The sequence below is a fragment of the Phialemonium atrogriseum genome (genome assembly GCF_030411735.1).
Source record: "Phialemonium atrogriseum strain 8032-3 unplaced genomic scaffold QBC33scaffold_49, whole genome shotgun sequence".
NCBI lineage: Eukaryota > Fungi > Ascomycota > Sordariomycetes > Cephalothecales > Cephalothecaceae > Phialemonium > Phialemonium atrogriseum.
The window spans coordinates 126,346-142,494 of NW_026848186.1; the positions used below are offsets into that span (position 1 = coordinate 126,346).

General features: G+C 56.5%; 4 protein-coding genes across 4 annotated transcripts; 2 read left to right on the plus strand and 2 right to left on the minus strand.

Annotated features, from left to right (window-relative positions):
* Window positions 1-592: 592 nt before the first annotated feature.
* Window positions 593-3,135, plus strand: QBC33DRAFT_553175 (Glucanosyltransferase-domain-containing protein). Its single transcript, XM_060429373.1, has 3 exons — window positions 593-1,019; window positions 1,119-1,950; window positions 2,017-3,135. The coding sequence occupies exons 1-3, from the start codon at window positions 936-938 to the stop codon at window positions 2,694-2,696; spliced, it is 1,596 nt and encodes a 531-aa protein (XP_060278212.1). The 5' UTR covers window positions 593-935; the 3' UTR covers window positions 2,697-3,135.
* Window positions 3,131-4,663, plus strand: QBC33DRAFT_297143 (uncharacterized protein). Its single transcript, XM_060423384.1, has 2 exons — window positions 3,131-3,699; window positions 3,848-4,663. Exons 1-2 carry the CDS (start codon window positions 3,565-3,567, stop codon window positions 4,490-4,492), a joined length of 780 nt encoding a protein of 259 aa, XP_060278213.1. The 5' UTR covers window positions 3,131-3,564; the 3' UTR covers window positions 4,493-4,663.
* A 992-nt stretch (window positions 4,664-5,655) lies between these two features.
* QBC33DRAFT_564249 (putative ino80-like protein) lies at window positions 5,656-10,464 on the minus strand (the record flags this gene model as incomplete). The annotated part of the gene is made up of 3 exons (XM_060430348.1): window positions 5,656-5,807; window positions 5,923-10,267; window positions 10,333-10,464. The coding sequence occupies 3 exons, from the start codon at window positions 10,462-10,464 to the stop codon at window positions 5,656-5,658; spliced, it is 4,629 nt and encodes a 1,542-aa protein (XP_060278214.1).
* Window positions 10,465-13,174: 2,710 nt separating this feature from the next.
* QBC33DRAFT_574621 (P-loop containing nucleoside triphosphate hydrolase protein) lies at window positions 13,175-15,769 on the minus strand. Its single transcript, XM_060430764.1, has 3 exons — window positions 14,956-15,769; window positions 13,733-14,874; window positions 13,175-13,651 (listed from the first exon to the last, which is right to left on the minus strand). Exons 1-3 carry the CDS (start codon window positions 15,589-15,591, stop codon window positions 13,525-13,527), a joined length of 1,905 nt encoding a protein of 634 aa, XP_060278215.1. The 5' UTR covers window positions 15,592-15,769; the 3' UTR covers window positions 13,175-13,524.
* Between the last annotated feature and the right edge of the window lie 380 nt (window positions 15,770-16,149).

The following is a 16,149-nucleotide window of genomic DNA, read 5'->3' on the forward strand; positions in this document are numbered from 1 at the left end:
TATTGATATGAGATGGAACTTGGCAATGGCTTGGTATTGGTGAGAGCATGTCGATGTCGCTGCTGGATTTCTTGGATGCTTGGGAGAAATCAGGGCAGACGCTCAAGAATGCTGCCCCTTTTCCCGGCATCGTCGCTGAGTGATCCGCTGCTGCTCTAACGGGGCGCAGCAATAATAGTACGGTGGTTTCTCATATCACTGACCCACGTGGTCCTAACTGGTATGGCAACGATTTCACTAACAGTATTATGCCTGGAATTCCCAGAGATATGTTAGCATAGACATTGGATAGTTAAGAGACCTTGCTCCGCTCATCACTGAGGCGAGATGATGATGTCGTTATTGGCCGTTAGGAGTACCTGGGCCTGGCGCAAATCAGTGACGATTTCCAGGTACCTCGTAATGCCCCACAGGGAAGCCGACCTATAGAGCGACCGTGTTGGACCTAGCAGATATCCACAATCGTCGACGTAACGACTGCGCCACGGAGCCCCTTGTTCCCCCCTTGCAGTCTGTGCACTGATTGGCACTTCCCGCCTTTAAATTTCCTGCTGCGCGCCAAGATGCCAAGACTTGTCAACCCCCCTTCCACTCGTCCTTCCAGGGTGCTCCTTCGTTTTATCTATTGCCTGAAACTCGCCCATTCCTCAACATCGACATCCAGTCACAGTGTAATCCTCACTTAGAGGTTACTGCATTCTTCTTTTTTTCGTACGCATTGTACTCCTGACTCTCGTTGAAAAAGAACCCTTTGTTTCGCTTCTTTCGCTGCATCTCCTGCATCCTCCGGCGGAACCGATCCCAACCACGACGCAAACTGCAACTAATTGACTTTGATATACGACCGGTTTCTCTACCTTTACGTCGCCCCTTAATCGATCGGATCGACCTTTCGTTTAAACTTCCGCGGCGAGTCGACGCCAAAAACCTTAAAGATGGGCTTCACCAAGGCAGCCGTCGCTGCCTCTCTCCTGCTGCTCGGCCAACAGGCTGCGGCTCTGGACCCGATTGTTATGAAGGTAAGAAGACCGATGTATCCGCCGGCCCGACGACTTCGTCGGGCGTCCGCAGCGGCCTTCTCCGGAGCAGGGGCTAATTGGCATCTTTTCAACTCATAGGGAACCAAGTTCTTCTACGAGAACGGCACCCAGTTCTTCATCAAGGGCGTAGCGTACCAACAAGATAGCGCCGCTGGAGGTGCCTCGACTAATAGCACCAAATTCGTCGACCCTCTTGCCGATGCGGCGAAGTGCAAGCGTGACGTCAAGCTCCTGGCAGATCTCGGCACCAATGCGATCCGCACATATGCCATCGACCCTACTGCCGACCACAAGGCGTGCATGCAAATGTTGGATGCTGCCGGTATCTATGTCATCAGCGACCTGAGCGAGCCGTCTCTCTCCATCAACCGCGACTCTCCTGCATGGGACACGGCCCTGTTCGATCGTTACAAGGCTGTCGTGGACGAGTTGAGCCAATACGAGAACGTCATTGGCTTCTTTGCTGGCAACGAAGTCTCAAACAACAACAGCAACACCGATGCCTCGGCCTATGTAAAGGCCGCTGTTCGTGACACTAAGCAGTACATCAAATCCAAGGGCGGCCGGTGGTTGGGCGTCGGATATGCCGCCAACGACGATCCCTTTATCCGCAGCGAGATCGCTCATTACTTCAACTGTGGAAGCCAGGACGAGGCAATTGACTTCTGGGGTTACAACATCTACGAGTGGTGCGGCCACAGCACCTTCCAGAAGTCTGGTTATGAGGAACAGGTTGACTTCTTCAAGAACTACTCCGTTCCCGTCTTCTTTGCCGAGTATGGCTGCAACACCCAAGGTGGTGCCGAGGGCCGCATCTGGGAAGAGACTACTGCTCTCTACTCGTCCGACATGACTGGCGTCATCTCTGGTGGTATTGTTTACATGTACTTCCAGGAGGAGAACGACTATGGTAAGGACTTTCGCTCTCTTAAGCGACGTCACCTTTAGCACCTTGGTTTGACTAACCGAACATCAGGCCTCGTCAAGATTAACGGCAACGCGGCCACCCCCATGAAGAACTACAACGCCCTCAAGACTAAGCTTGCCTCGGTCAGCCCCTCCTCCACCGCCAGTTCGGCCTACACGCCGACCAACTCCCCCGCCGCTTGCCCGGCCTTGACCGAGAACTGGGTTGCGTCCAACAACCTCCCGCCGACGCCCGACTCGACTTTGTGCGACTGCATGTTCAGCTCCCTGTCGTGCGTTCCCGAATCTGGCCTGGACGAGGAGGACTACGGCGCCATCTTCGACTACATCTGCGACGCCGATAAGTCGGCGTGCGTAGGCATCAGCGGCAACGTGACGTCGGGCGTCTTCGGCGCCTACTCCATGTGCGGCGCCAAGGAGAAGCTGGGGTACGTGCTTGACGCGTACTACAAGAACCAGAACAGGGCTTCCACCGCGTGCGACTTCAAGGGCCAGGCCGTTATCACCAAGGCCGCCTCGCCCCAGGGCACGTGCTCGAAGGCGCTGTCCTCGGCCAGCGCGGTCAACAGTCAGGCTGCCACGGCCACCGCCCCGAGCGGCGGCTCCGCCAAGAGCAGCAACATCGCCGCCCCGATCCCGATGAAGAACGCGTTCACCATCGGCGAGCTTGCCGTGGGCCTGTACGTGATCGTCGCTATGGGTGTCGGCGCGGGTATGGTGCTGCTGTAAGGAAAGGTGGGGGATGTATACATGTCTGTGGAAACCTGGGGAACTGGACCACAAATATCAGAGCGCTCTTTTTCTTATTTATTGTTTCTCGTCTAGTTGCGCATCTAGATGCCAGATATATCCTGTCTGGCTGTACATGTAGGATATAGTCTTGGTAGACAGATGCGAAGTTCATAATTTCGGGATACCAAGTACTCTACTATGTAATATCCGGTATTGATTTTGTTTCTTGACTTGAATCACGGTGCAATAGGTGCCGATGCTGTGCTATGATGCTTCTGTCGATGGGTACCCTTAGACGAGGGCCCTGCCCCGGACCGTTGAACTCTGTTTCTGCTTGCATATTACATTGGAGTACCCTGAGGGGATGCTCCAGAAGACTAGAAATGGAATATGGAAGCTTCTGTCTAGCATGGCCGACTTGCGTGTCGCCTCAAACAACCCAGCTTCGGTAGGTACCTGCCTACTAATTTAATCCGTACCTAGGTACCACAAACCGCCCCAACCTTGCTCCAAGACGGCCATAGCTCTTCTTATCGGGCCATATCAACTTTCCCAAGCTTTGGATTCGGCATCGCAGCTTCTCCCTTTGGCATTCCTGTTCCCTTCGGTATCCCCCACTATCGTTTTTGACTTTGGAGCGCCGATCACTGTCCTCCAACCTCCTCTTTAATCGCCAGTTCTCATTCCTTCCTCACGCCACGCTTGGATTCCACAGAACGAGGGAAAAGACCAAAACCCCCACCACATCCCACCTCCAGCTAGCCCATCCACAGCTGTTCACCACTCACTCACTCCCTTATCGAAAGCCCATACGACGTCGTCTCATTACGCGAACCCCTTATTTGCAGCCCTGCCGCATTTCAGAATGACTTTGACCGCTGCCGCGCCGTGGGCGCTGTCCTTTGCGCAGCGCCAGGTCGACCGTGCCGTCTCTCCAGATTCCCGACGGCGTGCGTGGGATGGCATCACGGCCTTTGCTGTTGCGCGCCCGCTGCTATTCGTGAGTACCCACACCATGCTACTCCCCCCCCCTCCCCTTCCTTCCCATATGCCATTTCCGGCCCGCCTCGAACAAACCAACAACCACCCCCCCACCCCCCCAAAAGAACCAGACTAACACAAAACCCCCAACCCCCCCCCCCGGAAAGACCTTCCTCTCCCTAAACCTAGCCCTCTCCTCAGGCCCCCTCCTCCTCTTCGTCTCCTTCGTCCTCCTGACGACCGTCCTCGCCCTCGGCGCCGCCCTCGCCTTCGTCCTCTTCTGGACCGGCGCCGCCCTTCTCGTGCTCGCCGCCGCGCTCTCCGCCTCGGTCGCCGCCGCGACGTGCCTGTGGCTCTGGTGCTTCGCCGCCTACGTCGTCGGCCAGCGGGTGTTGTTGTTCGGGCGGGGGGCCGCGGCCGAGACGGCCGAGGAGACCGTGGCTGGTGCCGGGACTGCTGGTACGAGGGGAGATGGTAGTAGTGGTGGTGGTGGTGCCGCCAGTGACGGTCACGAGGGCGAGGGCAAGGGCGTTGATCACCCCTACCGGACTGTGCGGATCATCAACATGGGCGATGGGGCAGGTGGAGACGAGGTGAAGCAACAGGATGGCCAGCAGGAGGAGACGCAGAAGGATGAGGAGGGAACGGTCCAGGACACGGAGCAGGACACGGAGGACACGCAAGATACACAGGATACAGACCAGGACACAGACCAGGACACAGACACCACGCAAGACTCGCAGGAGACGCAGCAGGAGGCCCACCAGCAGCACAGCGATAGTGGCGCCCCGGTCGAGAAGCGGACCCTATAGGACAGTACTCGCTACGTCAACGGTGTCCCCTCGCCCTAGTTCTGGCCCAACGCTGCGCCTTGACCGACGGGGCCTTTGCGAGTCATGCGTCGCCCACCAGGCCTGTCTACCTTTTTTCTTTTTTTGCTTTGCTTGGGGGCGCACAAGAGGTATATGGGATCGATTAAGGGACCTCTCTGGCACGGCCTGATACCCTGCGGGAACTATAGTTATTTTTTGGGATTCCCGTGCGAATCTCCTCTGGCGTTGGGGATTACTACGCATATAATGGGATGGCTGGTACGGTTAGGTTAAAAGGCGCTGGGAACTTGTTCATTATTAGATAGAGTAGGTTAGATGGCTTCAAACAAGATCATCCTCCATGGCATGCAAGCGTGGCAAGTCAGAGCTGGATGGATGTGGATGTATGATGCGTGTGTCTATTGTTGCATGCCGGTCTGATCTAAACTCCCACCGAACAAAAAGCAAAGACCACACACACAGTTGAGCCGCCAAGATAGCCAGTAGCATCTTCATATCCACCACCCCTACCTTTCTACCAGACCCGAGCAAAGATGCCGTCGAGAAGAGGCCGTCCCCGCATCTGTCCCTCTCGGCAGGTAGCTAGCTAAGCAGGTCTAACAGTCGTTGAATTGCGCGAGAACTCCAATATCCGAACACCTCAAAAACTCCTTCTCCCCTTCCTTCTCCCTCAAACACCATAATGCTACGGCACGGCACCCGCCCGCTCCGTGCCTGTATATGTTTGTTTCCCCCCCATCGTCCCCTCTTGAGTCTTACGTGGTGTTTATCTTCCTGTCCCTATTCTCCCCGCCCCTTGATCCGTTTATGCACAACGTGCGCAGTTATATTCCTACAAATACAAGACGTCCCCGAGTCTCTCTCTTTTTTTCTTATCCCGGAGAAACAAAGGTGGGGGGGATGAAGAGGGTTAGAGCAAATTAAGACCGAGCAAGTAAAAGAAGAATAGAGCGAGTAAATGAAATAAAAAGTACGGGTTCGACGGGTGTTGCGTCGGTGAGCAAGTACAGAGAGAGAGAGAGAATGGTTTCCAGCGTCGGTGATGGGGGACGTTTGAAATCCCTTGGGGTAGCGAACTCTTGGTGTGCGATTGAACACCGAGGGTGATGGTCTCGGGGGAACTTTGGGAGACATCTGCAAAATCAGACATCCATCTGGCCGTCAGCAATAGCGAGGCGCTGCTTCGTGGTCTTGGCCTTCTTGCCGCCGGCGGGCCGCTTGCGCTGGCTGCTGCCGCCGGCCTCGATGGGCGTGGCGGCGCCGGACGCTCGTTTATCGTCGAAGTGACCTTCGCCTGTTGGAAGAGAGGACATGTTAACGACACTGAAGAGTGACTTCCCTTTTCTTTTTTTCTTCTGCTTTTCTTTTCTTCTCTTGGTACTCCCGACGACGCATGGTTGGTTACTAACCTTCATGGTACATCTCGTCCAGGCTGAGGTTGCCGGCCTTGTCGCCGCCCCTCTTCCGCTTGCCGCCGCGCTTCTTGGTGGCGCGGTCGAACTCGCCGCTCTCCAAGAGCTCCTTCTCGCGCCGCTCGATCATCTCGGCCTGCTCGTCGTCGGCCAGCCACATGGCGATGTCGCGGTTGCGGTTCTCGGGCGCCCTACGCCCGGAGAAGTCGACGCCGCCGCCAGTCGCCGAGCTGCCACCGCCCGAGATGACCATACGCTGGACCTCCTCCTTCTGCAGCGCCCTCTTGCGGATTCGCTCCTCGATCGTGCCGGCCGTGATGAGGCGGTACACGGTGACCTGTCTGGTCTGCCCGAGGCGATGGGCTCGGTCCATGGCCTGCGAGTCGATCGTCGGGTTCCAGTCGGAATCGTAGAAGATGACCGTGTCTGCCGCCGTGAGATTGATGCCGAGGCCGCCGGCACGAGTAGATAGAAGGAAGATGAAGATCTCGGGTCGCGTCTGGAAGTCGTGGACGGTATCCCGGCGGTCCTCGAGCTTGGTCGAACCGTCCAGGCGGCAGTATTTGTAGTTCCGATACGTGAGGTACTCCTCCATGAGATCTATCATGCGAGTCATCTGGAAATACAGCAGCACGCGGTGTCCACCCTCTTTCAACTTGAAGAGCAGCTCGTCCAGTTTCGCCAGCTTTCCGGAATCGGTGACAAAGCGACGCATCGACGGGACGGCAATGTTGGTGAACCGCTTCTTCTCGTTGTCTGGTGCGGGGAGGAGCGGCGGGAGCGGGTGTCGCTCGAGGGGGACTCTCTGCATGACCAGGGCCTTCTCCTCGACCGAGTTGGGGCCGTACAGGGTCTTCCGCATTGGTACATTGAACATGATGTTTTCCTTCTCGATGACCGACCCCCGGCTGTTGCAGAACACCTCGACAGGCGGCGCAGATGCTCTAGGTCGACCGGCTTGCTCAAGTCGGCCGAAGCCCGAGTCGGCATAGGATTCGCGGGAGACGTTCATGAGGCGGCTCAGCACTCCCCGGTCCGCAACGTCGGCGAGGGGTTTGCGGTCTTCCCGAGATACAATGTTGAACAAGGCATGGGTTGGAGTGAAATTCTTGTCCTCGGGCTCGTCGTAGGCGACTTTCATGTAGCCCAGGCGGTTCTTCTTCTGCGACAACTCGGCAGCCCGCGAGAAGACGTTCTGCTGGCCTGCCTTGTTGACTTCCTGGACGCTCACGTCTGCGAACCTCAACCAAGAGAAGTTGTCGGTGCCTCCGAGGCTGTCCTGGACGTTGTCCGGTGCCCAGATGTTCATCATGTGACCCAGATACCTGTTCCGGAAGCCCGCCTTCTCGTTATCCTGACCGGCCTTGTACAGCCGACCGCCGTCTCGCCAGACGAGTTTTGGCAGGTCGTACTCGATCAGGCTGCGCGTCGAGTATCCGAGCATGACACTGTTCCCCTCGCGGATGAAGGACGCCGTCTCGGCAAAGTGGCCACACGAGAAGGGCGAGGTGGTGTCGGCACGCTCGAAGAGGTCCGGGTGGTTGCAGACCTTTCGGAACTGCATGACGAGGTTCATCAGGCTGGCCGAGTCGTCCTCGCCGATGGTGGCCTTCTCGATGAGATCCATGATGCTGATCTGGTTGCGCAGGTTGCGGTAGATGGCGCGCTGGCGGTAGGTGAGATCGCAGAAGACATCCAGCTCGATCTTGTCGCCGAGCTCCTTCTGGACGTGCTTCTTGACACGACGGAGCATGAATGGCTTCAGGATCATGTGCAGACGCCGCAGCTGATCTTCGTTGAGCTTCGTGTTGCTCTGGGCGTGGGACTCGATGTCCTTGGAGAACCACTCGCTGAACTCGTCGTGCGAGTCGAAGAGGGACGGCATGATGAAGTGGAGCAGGGCCCAGAGCTCCTGCATGTTGTTCTGGATGGGTGTGCCGGTGAGGAGGAGCCTGTTTCGGCAATGGAAGTTGAGCAGGCACTTCCAACGCGAGCTCTGCGAGCTCTTGATGGCCTGGGCCTCGTCCAGGATCATGTACTGCCACCGCATCTTCTGGAAGAAGGCGACGTCCTGGACAACCATCTGGTACGACGTGATGACGAGGTTGAAGGGCGCGGTATCACGCTTGTAAGTCGTGTGCTTCCGATCCCAGAATTTCCGGAGCACTTTCCGGTCTGCGCCATTGCCCCAGTACGGGACGACGGAGAATTGCGGGAGGAACTTCTGCACCTCTTGCTGCCAGTTGTGAAGCGTCGAGGCCGGGGCAACGACGAGGAAGGGGCCCCAGATGTCGTACTTCTCGGCCAGGTAAGCCATGACCGAGATGGACTGGACCGTCTTCCCGAGACCCATCTCGTCGGCGAGAATGCCGTTGATGCCCTGCTCGTAGAGGTTGACCAGCCAGTTGAGGCCCTTGAGCTGGTACTCCTTCAGCTGGCACGAGAGCATCTTAGGCTGCTCGATTGCCACATCGCCCATGCCGGTGGGGTTCTGGAAGTTCATCTCGCCGTCCTCGTCGAGATCGTCGCCCTTGTTGAATGCCCGGGCCTTTTGCTGGGCCTCGGCGATAGCGTTCTGCGCGTTGGCCATGGCGGCGGCCCGGAGCGTGGACTCGTCGTCGGCGTCGAAATCGAGGCTGTCGAAGTTTGTCACCTTGGCCCCGACAACTGGTACGTCCATGTCCATGTCCGCGTCGGCGTGCTCGGCCGCCTTCGCGCTCTCGTCGGGGGCCTCGTCGGGATGGTCGGTGCTCCGCTCCACCTCTTGGGTCTTGATCTTCTTCCCGATGAAATGCGAGTACAGCTCGGTCTGGGAGATGAGGAAGTTGAGCTTCCGCTTCTGTCGAGCCGCCTCGCGCTCCGCCTCTTCCTTCCGCGCATTCTCCAGCTCCATCTTCTCGGCCGCTTTGCGCAACTCGCGCTCTTCGCGTTCGTTGCGTTTCCAGAAGCCCATCATGTCGCGCATGACCCGCTTCGCGCGGGCCTGGAGATCTTTGGTGCCCTTGTTTGTCCGCAGTTGCCACCGCTTGGCTTCCTTGGACGCGAGGATCGCCGTCTTCTTGAGGTTGGACGTCTTGGTGGCGTACGAGTCCGACGCCAGCTTGTACGTCTTGTTGACGTCCTTGCGCGCGAGGTCGCGCAAGATCTGGTCGTATATCTGGTTGAAGCCCTTGGACTGGAACTTGGTCTCCAGGGGATCCTTGGGCTCGCTAGCCTTGTCTTTGTCCTTGGGCTCCTTATTCTCCTTGTCTTTCTCCGCATCGTCCTTGTTGGCCTTGGACTTGGAGAGTTTGATGCGGATCTTGGTCTCCTCCTTGGACGGAAGCTCCTGGCCGGCATCGAGGGCGGCCTGGGCGGCCTCGGCCGACTCCTTCTCGGCCTGCTTCTGCTCCTTGGACTTCTTGGGACGAGGGCCACCCCGGCCCTTACCCTTGCCCTTTCCGGGCTCCATATTCTCGGCCTGGAAGGTGGCCATGGTGCCGCCCTCGAGGTTGGGTTCGATGGGGCCCAGGTTCCTGGCAGGCCCTTTGATGCCCTTTTGGAGGATCAGCTTGGTCTGTTGGACCTTCTTGTTGGCCCGCTCGGCCTCGCGCAGGTGTCTCTGCCTCTCGGCCTCGTCCTGCGCGGCTTGTGCTCGGGCAAGGGCCGCGTTCTTCTGCTCCATGGTGGTGGCCATGGACTTCTCCCGCCGCCTCTTGCGCTGCATGTCTTTCTTGCGCTCCTTCTCGGCAAACAGCTCTCGCTCTCGCACCTCCTGCAAGGCCTCGTCGTAGAACATGTCGTCGTAACGCCTCTTGCCAAGGTCGGAGTGGAGGCCGAGCTTGACAGCCTCGACGTCGGAGAAGTCTGCCCGTCGGAGTTGCCGCTGTTCAATGTCTCGGGAAACCATCTCTTGGCGTCGGCGGAGGGATCGCTCCTTCCAAGCCCGGAGCTCCTCGCTGTACTCGTTCTCGTCGAGGTCATCGGCATCGGTATCGAGGAGTTCCATCTTTTGGCGGATCTCCTTCTCATGACTGGCGGAGAGGCTCTTCGACTTGGGTTGGCCATTGGCCTGCCGCTTCGCGGGAATCCGTGCCGACGACGGGGTTGCAGGCTTGGAGGACGTTCTTCGGGAGCCACCAGCCTTGGGAGTTGCCTCCGAGTTCTTCACGTCGGAGGCGCGTCCCTTGGCACTTCGACGCGCCGGCTTCTTTTCCTTGTCCACCTTGTCTGCCTTATCGAGCTTCTCGGTCTTGACGGGCTGGTCTTCAAAAACCAAGGGCGACTTTCTCGCCTTGGATACTGGCTCGGAGCTGGAGAGGATGTTGGAGAAGGACATGACTCCGGCAGCCCGGCTCGGTGTCTGAAAATGATTTGTTAGTTGGAGGAAAAGAGACAACCACCAGGTCAAATCGCCATGTCACTTACACTTGCAGCAGCTGCAGCCCTGGATGAGGGTGCAGGAGATTCGGTTCTTGCCAAGGGTGGCAACGCTGATGGGGTGGCGGTGGATGAGCCTGGACTGTGGAGACGAGCATGTCTTATACTTGGTGATGCCATCTTTTGCACTTTGCTCGGTGGGCTGATGGACCCAGGGGCAGGGCCGAGATGGGAGTGTGAGGCGGGGCTGCGTGATTGGAAACCAGAGGCAGCTGGTGATGTGTAGGTTCCGTTGTAGTAGGCAGAATCGGGAGGATAGTATGGGTCGTGGGCCTGAATGGTAGGTGGAAAACTCTGGTTAGTGAATAGCCTTCTTGGGAGTGAATTGGCGGATAATAATGGAAGGTCGGGTCGGGAGCAATGGAAGTTGTGGCCCGTGGAGAGAACGCCAAAAATGCCAAATGTGCCAGAAAAAAAAAAACTCGGTGAGGCTGTCGACGAACAAAGGGAGGCAAAATTGACAGATGGCTTCTGACCACACCAGATATTTGTTTGCAAACGGACTGAGATGACTTACCTTCGGCGTTGAGACTCGAGGCACAGCAGTGTTATGCCAGGAGCCTGTATCAGAGATTGGGCGTTCTTTGGTGTTGGTCGTGATGTCAGTGGTCGGGTCATAGAAGCTGCCGGCAGCCGGTTTCCCGCGGGTTGACTCCCGATCCCAATCGCGGTCACGGTCGCGGTCACGGTCACGGTCACGATCACGAATATCGCGTGGGTAGTATGCAGGTGGTGCGTGCAGTGGTGATCGAGGGGGAGGTTGCAAATTTGAAGGCCTTGACGATGACGATGGCGATAATGCTGCCGGTGGTTGCAGTGGTGGTGGCAAAGAATGGCCGGTGGCAGGCGATGCTGGAAAGGGGTTGTTGAGGATAGATCGAGGACCGGCAGTGTGGGTGTTGGTGGAAGACGGCGGGGAGGCAGAAAAGGTAGGTGGATGGTGCTGAAAATCACTTTGTGTCGGGGATCTTAGATTGAATGAATGCGGGCGTGGTGCCGGTGCTGATGCTGGTGTTGGCACTGGTGGCCCATGAGCTGGCGGCGGTGCTTGGGTGGCCGAGCTCCCTGGGTTTAGAATGTCGCGCAAGCGTCCTCCTCCTCCCACTCGATCATCGCCCCCAGAAGAAGAGGGCACAACTTTATTTCCATTACTACTGCTGCTGCCACCTTCACCGAAATGAGGTGGCTGCTGCAACACGGTCGAGTGGAAATTATCCATTCTGGCTGCTCCTTCCACACGCTACAAGCAGTCCTATTTCCCTTGTAATTATCGTCGACCCATCGAGGATTCGGATTGATCGCGTCGCAGTTCGGAGGCAACAGGAGTTGGGATGCCCAGAGTGAAGGCTGTCGCAATAACGATGGCTGGCAATTAAAGCCTTTCAATTAATTACAGCTGTCTTCAATCGTAGTTGTCGGGGCACAGGCTCGAGGGGAGATCGAGTCGGGAAGCCGTGGGTAAAAAGCTGACACAAATGAGGACAGCAATGCAGATGCGACTGCTGATTCAGCGGTAATCGATGGTGTTGATGATTGACAGCTGCGAAGAGAGAAAAGGGTCGGGATTACGGCGATAAAACGCGGGAGAAAATCGATGGGTTTGTGGTGTTGTGGAGTTGGAGTGGCACTGGGCAGCCAGCACAGGCTAGAAAATGTCACAGTCGAGTGTGAATTGGCCGCTGGCAATGGGCTGGTTGGTGACAATGTTCTGGTGTTGCAGGGGAAAAGTGGTGATGTTGTGGGGAGGATGGGGAGGATGCAATGGTTTGGTCAGAAGACTGGCATTATTTCCTTGTTGTCGGCCTGGATGCGTCTACTGGGTTTGGCCACGGCCTGTTTTTGAAGCGATGTGTGTGCGCGCAGACTCTTTCCCCTAGAAATTCCCCCCAAAAATGCGCCTTTGACACCCGCTTCTACTCACCTCTCGCGAAGGTGATCCATCCATCGATCCAGCCCACCCATCAAAGTTCCCTTGGTACCACCGTCCGTCCCGAGGGACGTCAGCCTTCACTACAACCACCCCTGGCCCATTGTTAGTGAGGGGGATCTGCATGTCTGGTCTGCAAGGGCCCGTTAGCTGGCTCCCCTATTCCAGGCAAGGTAGAAAAAGGAAAAGAAAACAGCAGGGAGGAAAGTAGGAGATGAATATCATATGAATATTCCTTCATTCATTCTCTCTCATAAGTTTCCTGAAAGCTATACCCACAACGATGCATTTCCTCAGTTTCTAGGCGTTTTCCTACTCCCTCTCCTGAGTCTCTGGTTTCATCATGCTTCCACCCAGTCTCCATCCCACTAACAATTTTACTAAACCCACTCCAGCCCCACTTGCCACCAGCAGAGTCAGCCCTGGTTCAGAATTATCAGCTGGGGCTGCTCCCTGGCACGTGCGTCAGCATCTGGTGCGATACCAATCCACATCCGTGCATCTGTACCCGAGTCGCCTCAGACCCACCATCCCACACTCACCAACCAACCACAGCCTAATATTGCCTGCAGATCTGTTGGACTCCCATCCTGCTCCAAAACCTTCGCTCTGCTGCCTCTCAGCACCTTCCCAGGCCGGCCAAAAGTGTATCAACCCATGCCCGGGCGGTTGAAAAAGCCAGTGTTGGGTAACGGTCCTTCTTTCAGATGATATGGCTAAAAAATTCCTGCCCCTTTTCCAGATAGCCGAGCCAGAAATGCAGAGGGCCGGCAAATCTTGGAATGCCTTCAGATTGTCGGACTTAAGAATCTTTGTATGCGGGGTTCTACAAAGGCCCAGAATTGCCACCCGGATTAGTTTGGGTAGTATGTAGGTACCTATACTGCACAAATCACCCAGAGACAGGCTCCAAAGGAAATGGTAATGATGAAGATTTTGGTTCGTGGCTACCAGCAGAATCCATTCTACCCAGTGCCCAAAAAAACGCAGTTGCGCATTGCCTTGATTCCCTCCGTAATGGGGATATCCAGGCTCCCGCGCGGTCTTTCTGCCAGTCTTCTTCTTTTGCTGGGACCAACGACCCACGACCCCCTACCAAGGGGACCCTTCCCCCCTCTTTTTGGTGCGTTGGGCGCAAACTGCCTTTTTCTTTTAGGCTTCGCGCAAATGCATGCAATGTTAGCCGACCGTTGGTCATCCGTCTATCTATTTATCAAAATGCAAGGTCATGCCTGTCTGTTGGTTCATTCTGTTCAAACTGCTCCGGCAGAGACCATCTTCTTCCGTAGGTAGTTCTTGTAGTCTGATATAGTGCCACCCCATGGCTTGATGGACCTGTTCTCACAGACGAGGATCTGCTTCGCAATCTTGTCAAGCAATCTGTAAAGAGGGTTGTATGGTCAGCAATCAACTTTGGTTGGGGGGGGGGGGACGCAGGATTTGCATTGGTTTGTGACTCACCTAAAGTCGTGGCTGACGACGACGACACCTCCACTGAAGGCCTCGATGGCATCAGCCAAGCTGTCGATGGTGGGAATATCCAGGCCGTTGGTAGGCTCGTCCAGCAGAATCATGTTCGGGCTGTCGATGGCAAGGAGAGCGAAGACGATACGGCTCTTCTGACCCTCGGATAGGGTGCCGATCAGGGCCGTCTGGGACTCACCAGACAAGCCGTATCGACCGAGCTGCTGGCGCCAGTACTGGTAGTCTTGCGTCTTGTCCTTGTACTTGTCCCGCACAAAGTCGAGCGCCGACTTGGTCAGGTCAAGCTGCTCTGCAGAGTGCTGCGAGTACAGGCCAAGCTTCAGGTGGGTGTGGCGGGTGACGGAGCCCTGGGTAGGCGACAGCTTGCCGGTCATGAGTCGGAGCAGGGTCGACTTGCCCACACCGTTGGGTCCCACGAGGGCCGTTCTCGAGTCCATGTCGAAACCCAGATCGATGTTGCGGTAAAGATCATCCTTGGGGTCGCCAGAGTAGGAGAAGGTGACGTTGTCGAAAGACAGGACCGGCGGCGGCAACTTCTCGACTTCGGCGAATCGGAAGGTGAACACCTTGTCGGCAGCGACGGGTTGGATGAAACCGTCGGCCTCCATCTTGTCCAGGATCTTTTGCCGCGACTTGGCCTGTCTGACCAAGTTGGCGTAGGTACCCGCGCTGGCGATGAACTTCTTGATGTGGACGATCTCGTCTTGCTGCTTCTGGTATGCCTTCATCTGGTTGGTCTCCTGCTCGCTGCGGGTCCTGGTGTAGGTGTCGTAGTTGCCGCCATAGTACATGAGCTTCTTGTCCCGCATGTCGATCATGCTCGTGCAGACGCCGTTGAGGAAATCCTGCGAGTGAGACACCAGCACAAGAGTGCGGTCCCACTTCTTCAGGTACTCCTCGAGCCACACGCAGGCCTCGAGATCCAAATGGGCAGTGGGGTCGTCAAGAAGCAGAAGGGTTGGCTTGACAAAGAGGGCCTTCCCCAGGGCAACTCGCATCCTCCAGCCACCAGACATGTCCTTGGTCTTCTTGTGGATTGTTTTCTTGTCGAACCCGAGACCAGTCAGGATGAGCGAAGCACGGGTGGCGAAAGTTGAGGGGTCCATCATCTCCATGTGCTACAAGAGAAAAGAGGCAATTAGCATCGAGAGAAGGGCAGAGAAAGCGGCCGGGGATACCGGGGTAGGGAGCACACATACCTCGTAGAGGTCCATCAGAACCGGTGACTCTGGGCCCTCGTCTTCCAACAACTTCTCGGCCAGCTTGTCGAGGCGTTCCATCTCGAGTTCGGCCTCCTTCACAACCCACTCCAGAGCGCCCAGGTCGGAGGGTGGTGCGCCCTCGTTGAGCAGGTAGATGTCAACGTGCTGTGGGATGGGGAACTCGCGCTGGTCGATAGCCTTCATCAGGGTACTCTTGCCGCAACCGTTCTCGCCCAACAGGCCGTATCTTCGGCCCAACGTCAGTTCGAGAGTGGCATCTGTGATCAGAACACGACCGTGGAACACCAGGCTAACACTCGTGATCTTTACGTCCTTGCTTGTCGGCGTCGATGCCAGGACACCCGTGGTGACTCGGTCCGAGATGCCGTGCTTATCCAGCTGCGCGGCGAGGCGCTTAACCTCGCCCAGCTTGTCGGCCGAAGTGGCGGGCTCCTCAGACTCGATCGGGTTGCCGTGGGCATCGAGTTCGATGGGAGGTGTATCATCGCCGTTGACCGAGCCGGCAGCGCTGGCGTTCTTGGAGTTCGCCTTGGATCGCGAGGCGACTGTCTTCTTCTCCTTGCCCTCGGCTGCCTTCTTGGCGAGACGTTTCTCTTTGGATGCCGACACCATTTTGAAGAAAGAATCCCTATCAGTCAGGGAGTCGGTCGTGAAAAGTTGCGGAAAACGGCAGGTATTTGCTGTGGGGAGAGAGAAGGGTGAAAGATTTCTCCAGGTTGAGGGGAAATCAGATCAAGTATCCAGCCCAAGCAGCAGTTATTATTGATGATACGAGGAAGGTGGGGGAAATTCGCCTTTGGTGGGGCTATGTTTTTTGAATTTTTCGAATTCAGATTCTTGATAACCGATAGCAGCCTGGCGGTTGGTCAGGCATCCAGGCAAGTATTGAAGGCCCCACTAAGATCTTGGCACTGGGCGGCATGGACGTAATCGGTGGATCCGTGCTCCCTCGCTTACCTAAAGTATCCCCCATACCCTGCCCCATAATCGCAGAGCTCGAGGTTGCGTCAGTGAATGACGATGCTGCTCTTAGTCCAGCGCCTCAAACCTTCGCAATTAGGAAGTAATTGTATGCTCGCAGTGTCGGTCGTGTGCACCATATTCCTGTCATATCTTGAGCAAAACGAAGGAAGTTTGCTGAAGAGATTAGAAAAAGTACGAGTGGTATAT

Bases quoted from the DNA above. Each gene is read 5' to 3' on its own strand.
- QBC33DRAFT_553175 (XM_060429373.1), top strand. From the start codon at position 936: ATGGGCTTCACCAAGGCAGCCGTCGCTGCCTCTCTCCTGCTGCTCGGC. The intron at 1,020-1,118 runs GTAAGAAGACCG...TTCAACTCATAG, and splicing joins TGGACCCGATTGTTATGAAG to GGAACCAAGTTCTTCTACGA. The intron at 1,951-2,016 runs GTAAGGACTTTC...ACCGAACATCAG, and splicing joins CCAGGAGGAGAACGACTATG to GCCTCGTCAAGATTAACGGC.
- QBC33DRAFT_297143 (XM_060423384.1), top strand. From the start codon at position 3,565: ATGACTTTGACCGCTGCCGCGCCGTGGGCGCTGTCCTTTGCGCAGCGC. The intron at 3,700-3,847 runs GTGAGTACCCAC...CCCCCCGGAAAG, and splicing joins TTGCGCGCCCGCTGCTATTC to ACCTTCCTCTCCCTAAACCT.
- QBC33DRAFT_574621 (XM_060430764.1), bottom strand. From the start codon at position 15,591: ATGGTGTCGGCATCCAAAGAGAAACGTCTCGCCAAGAAGGCAGCCGAG. The intron at 14,875-14,955 runs GTATGTGTGCTC...TTTCTCTTGTAG, and splicing joins TTCTGATGGACCTCTACGAG to CACATGGAGATGATGGACCC. The intron at 13,652-13,732 runs GTGAGTCACAAA...CCCTCTTTACAG, and splicing joins GTCGTCAGCCACGACTTTAG to ATTGCTTGACAAGATTGCGA.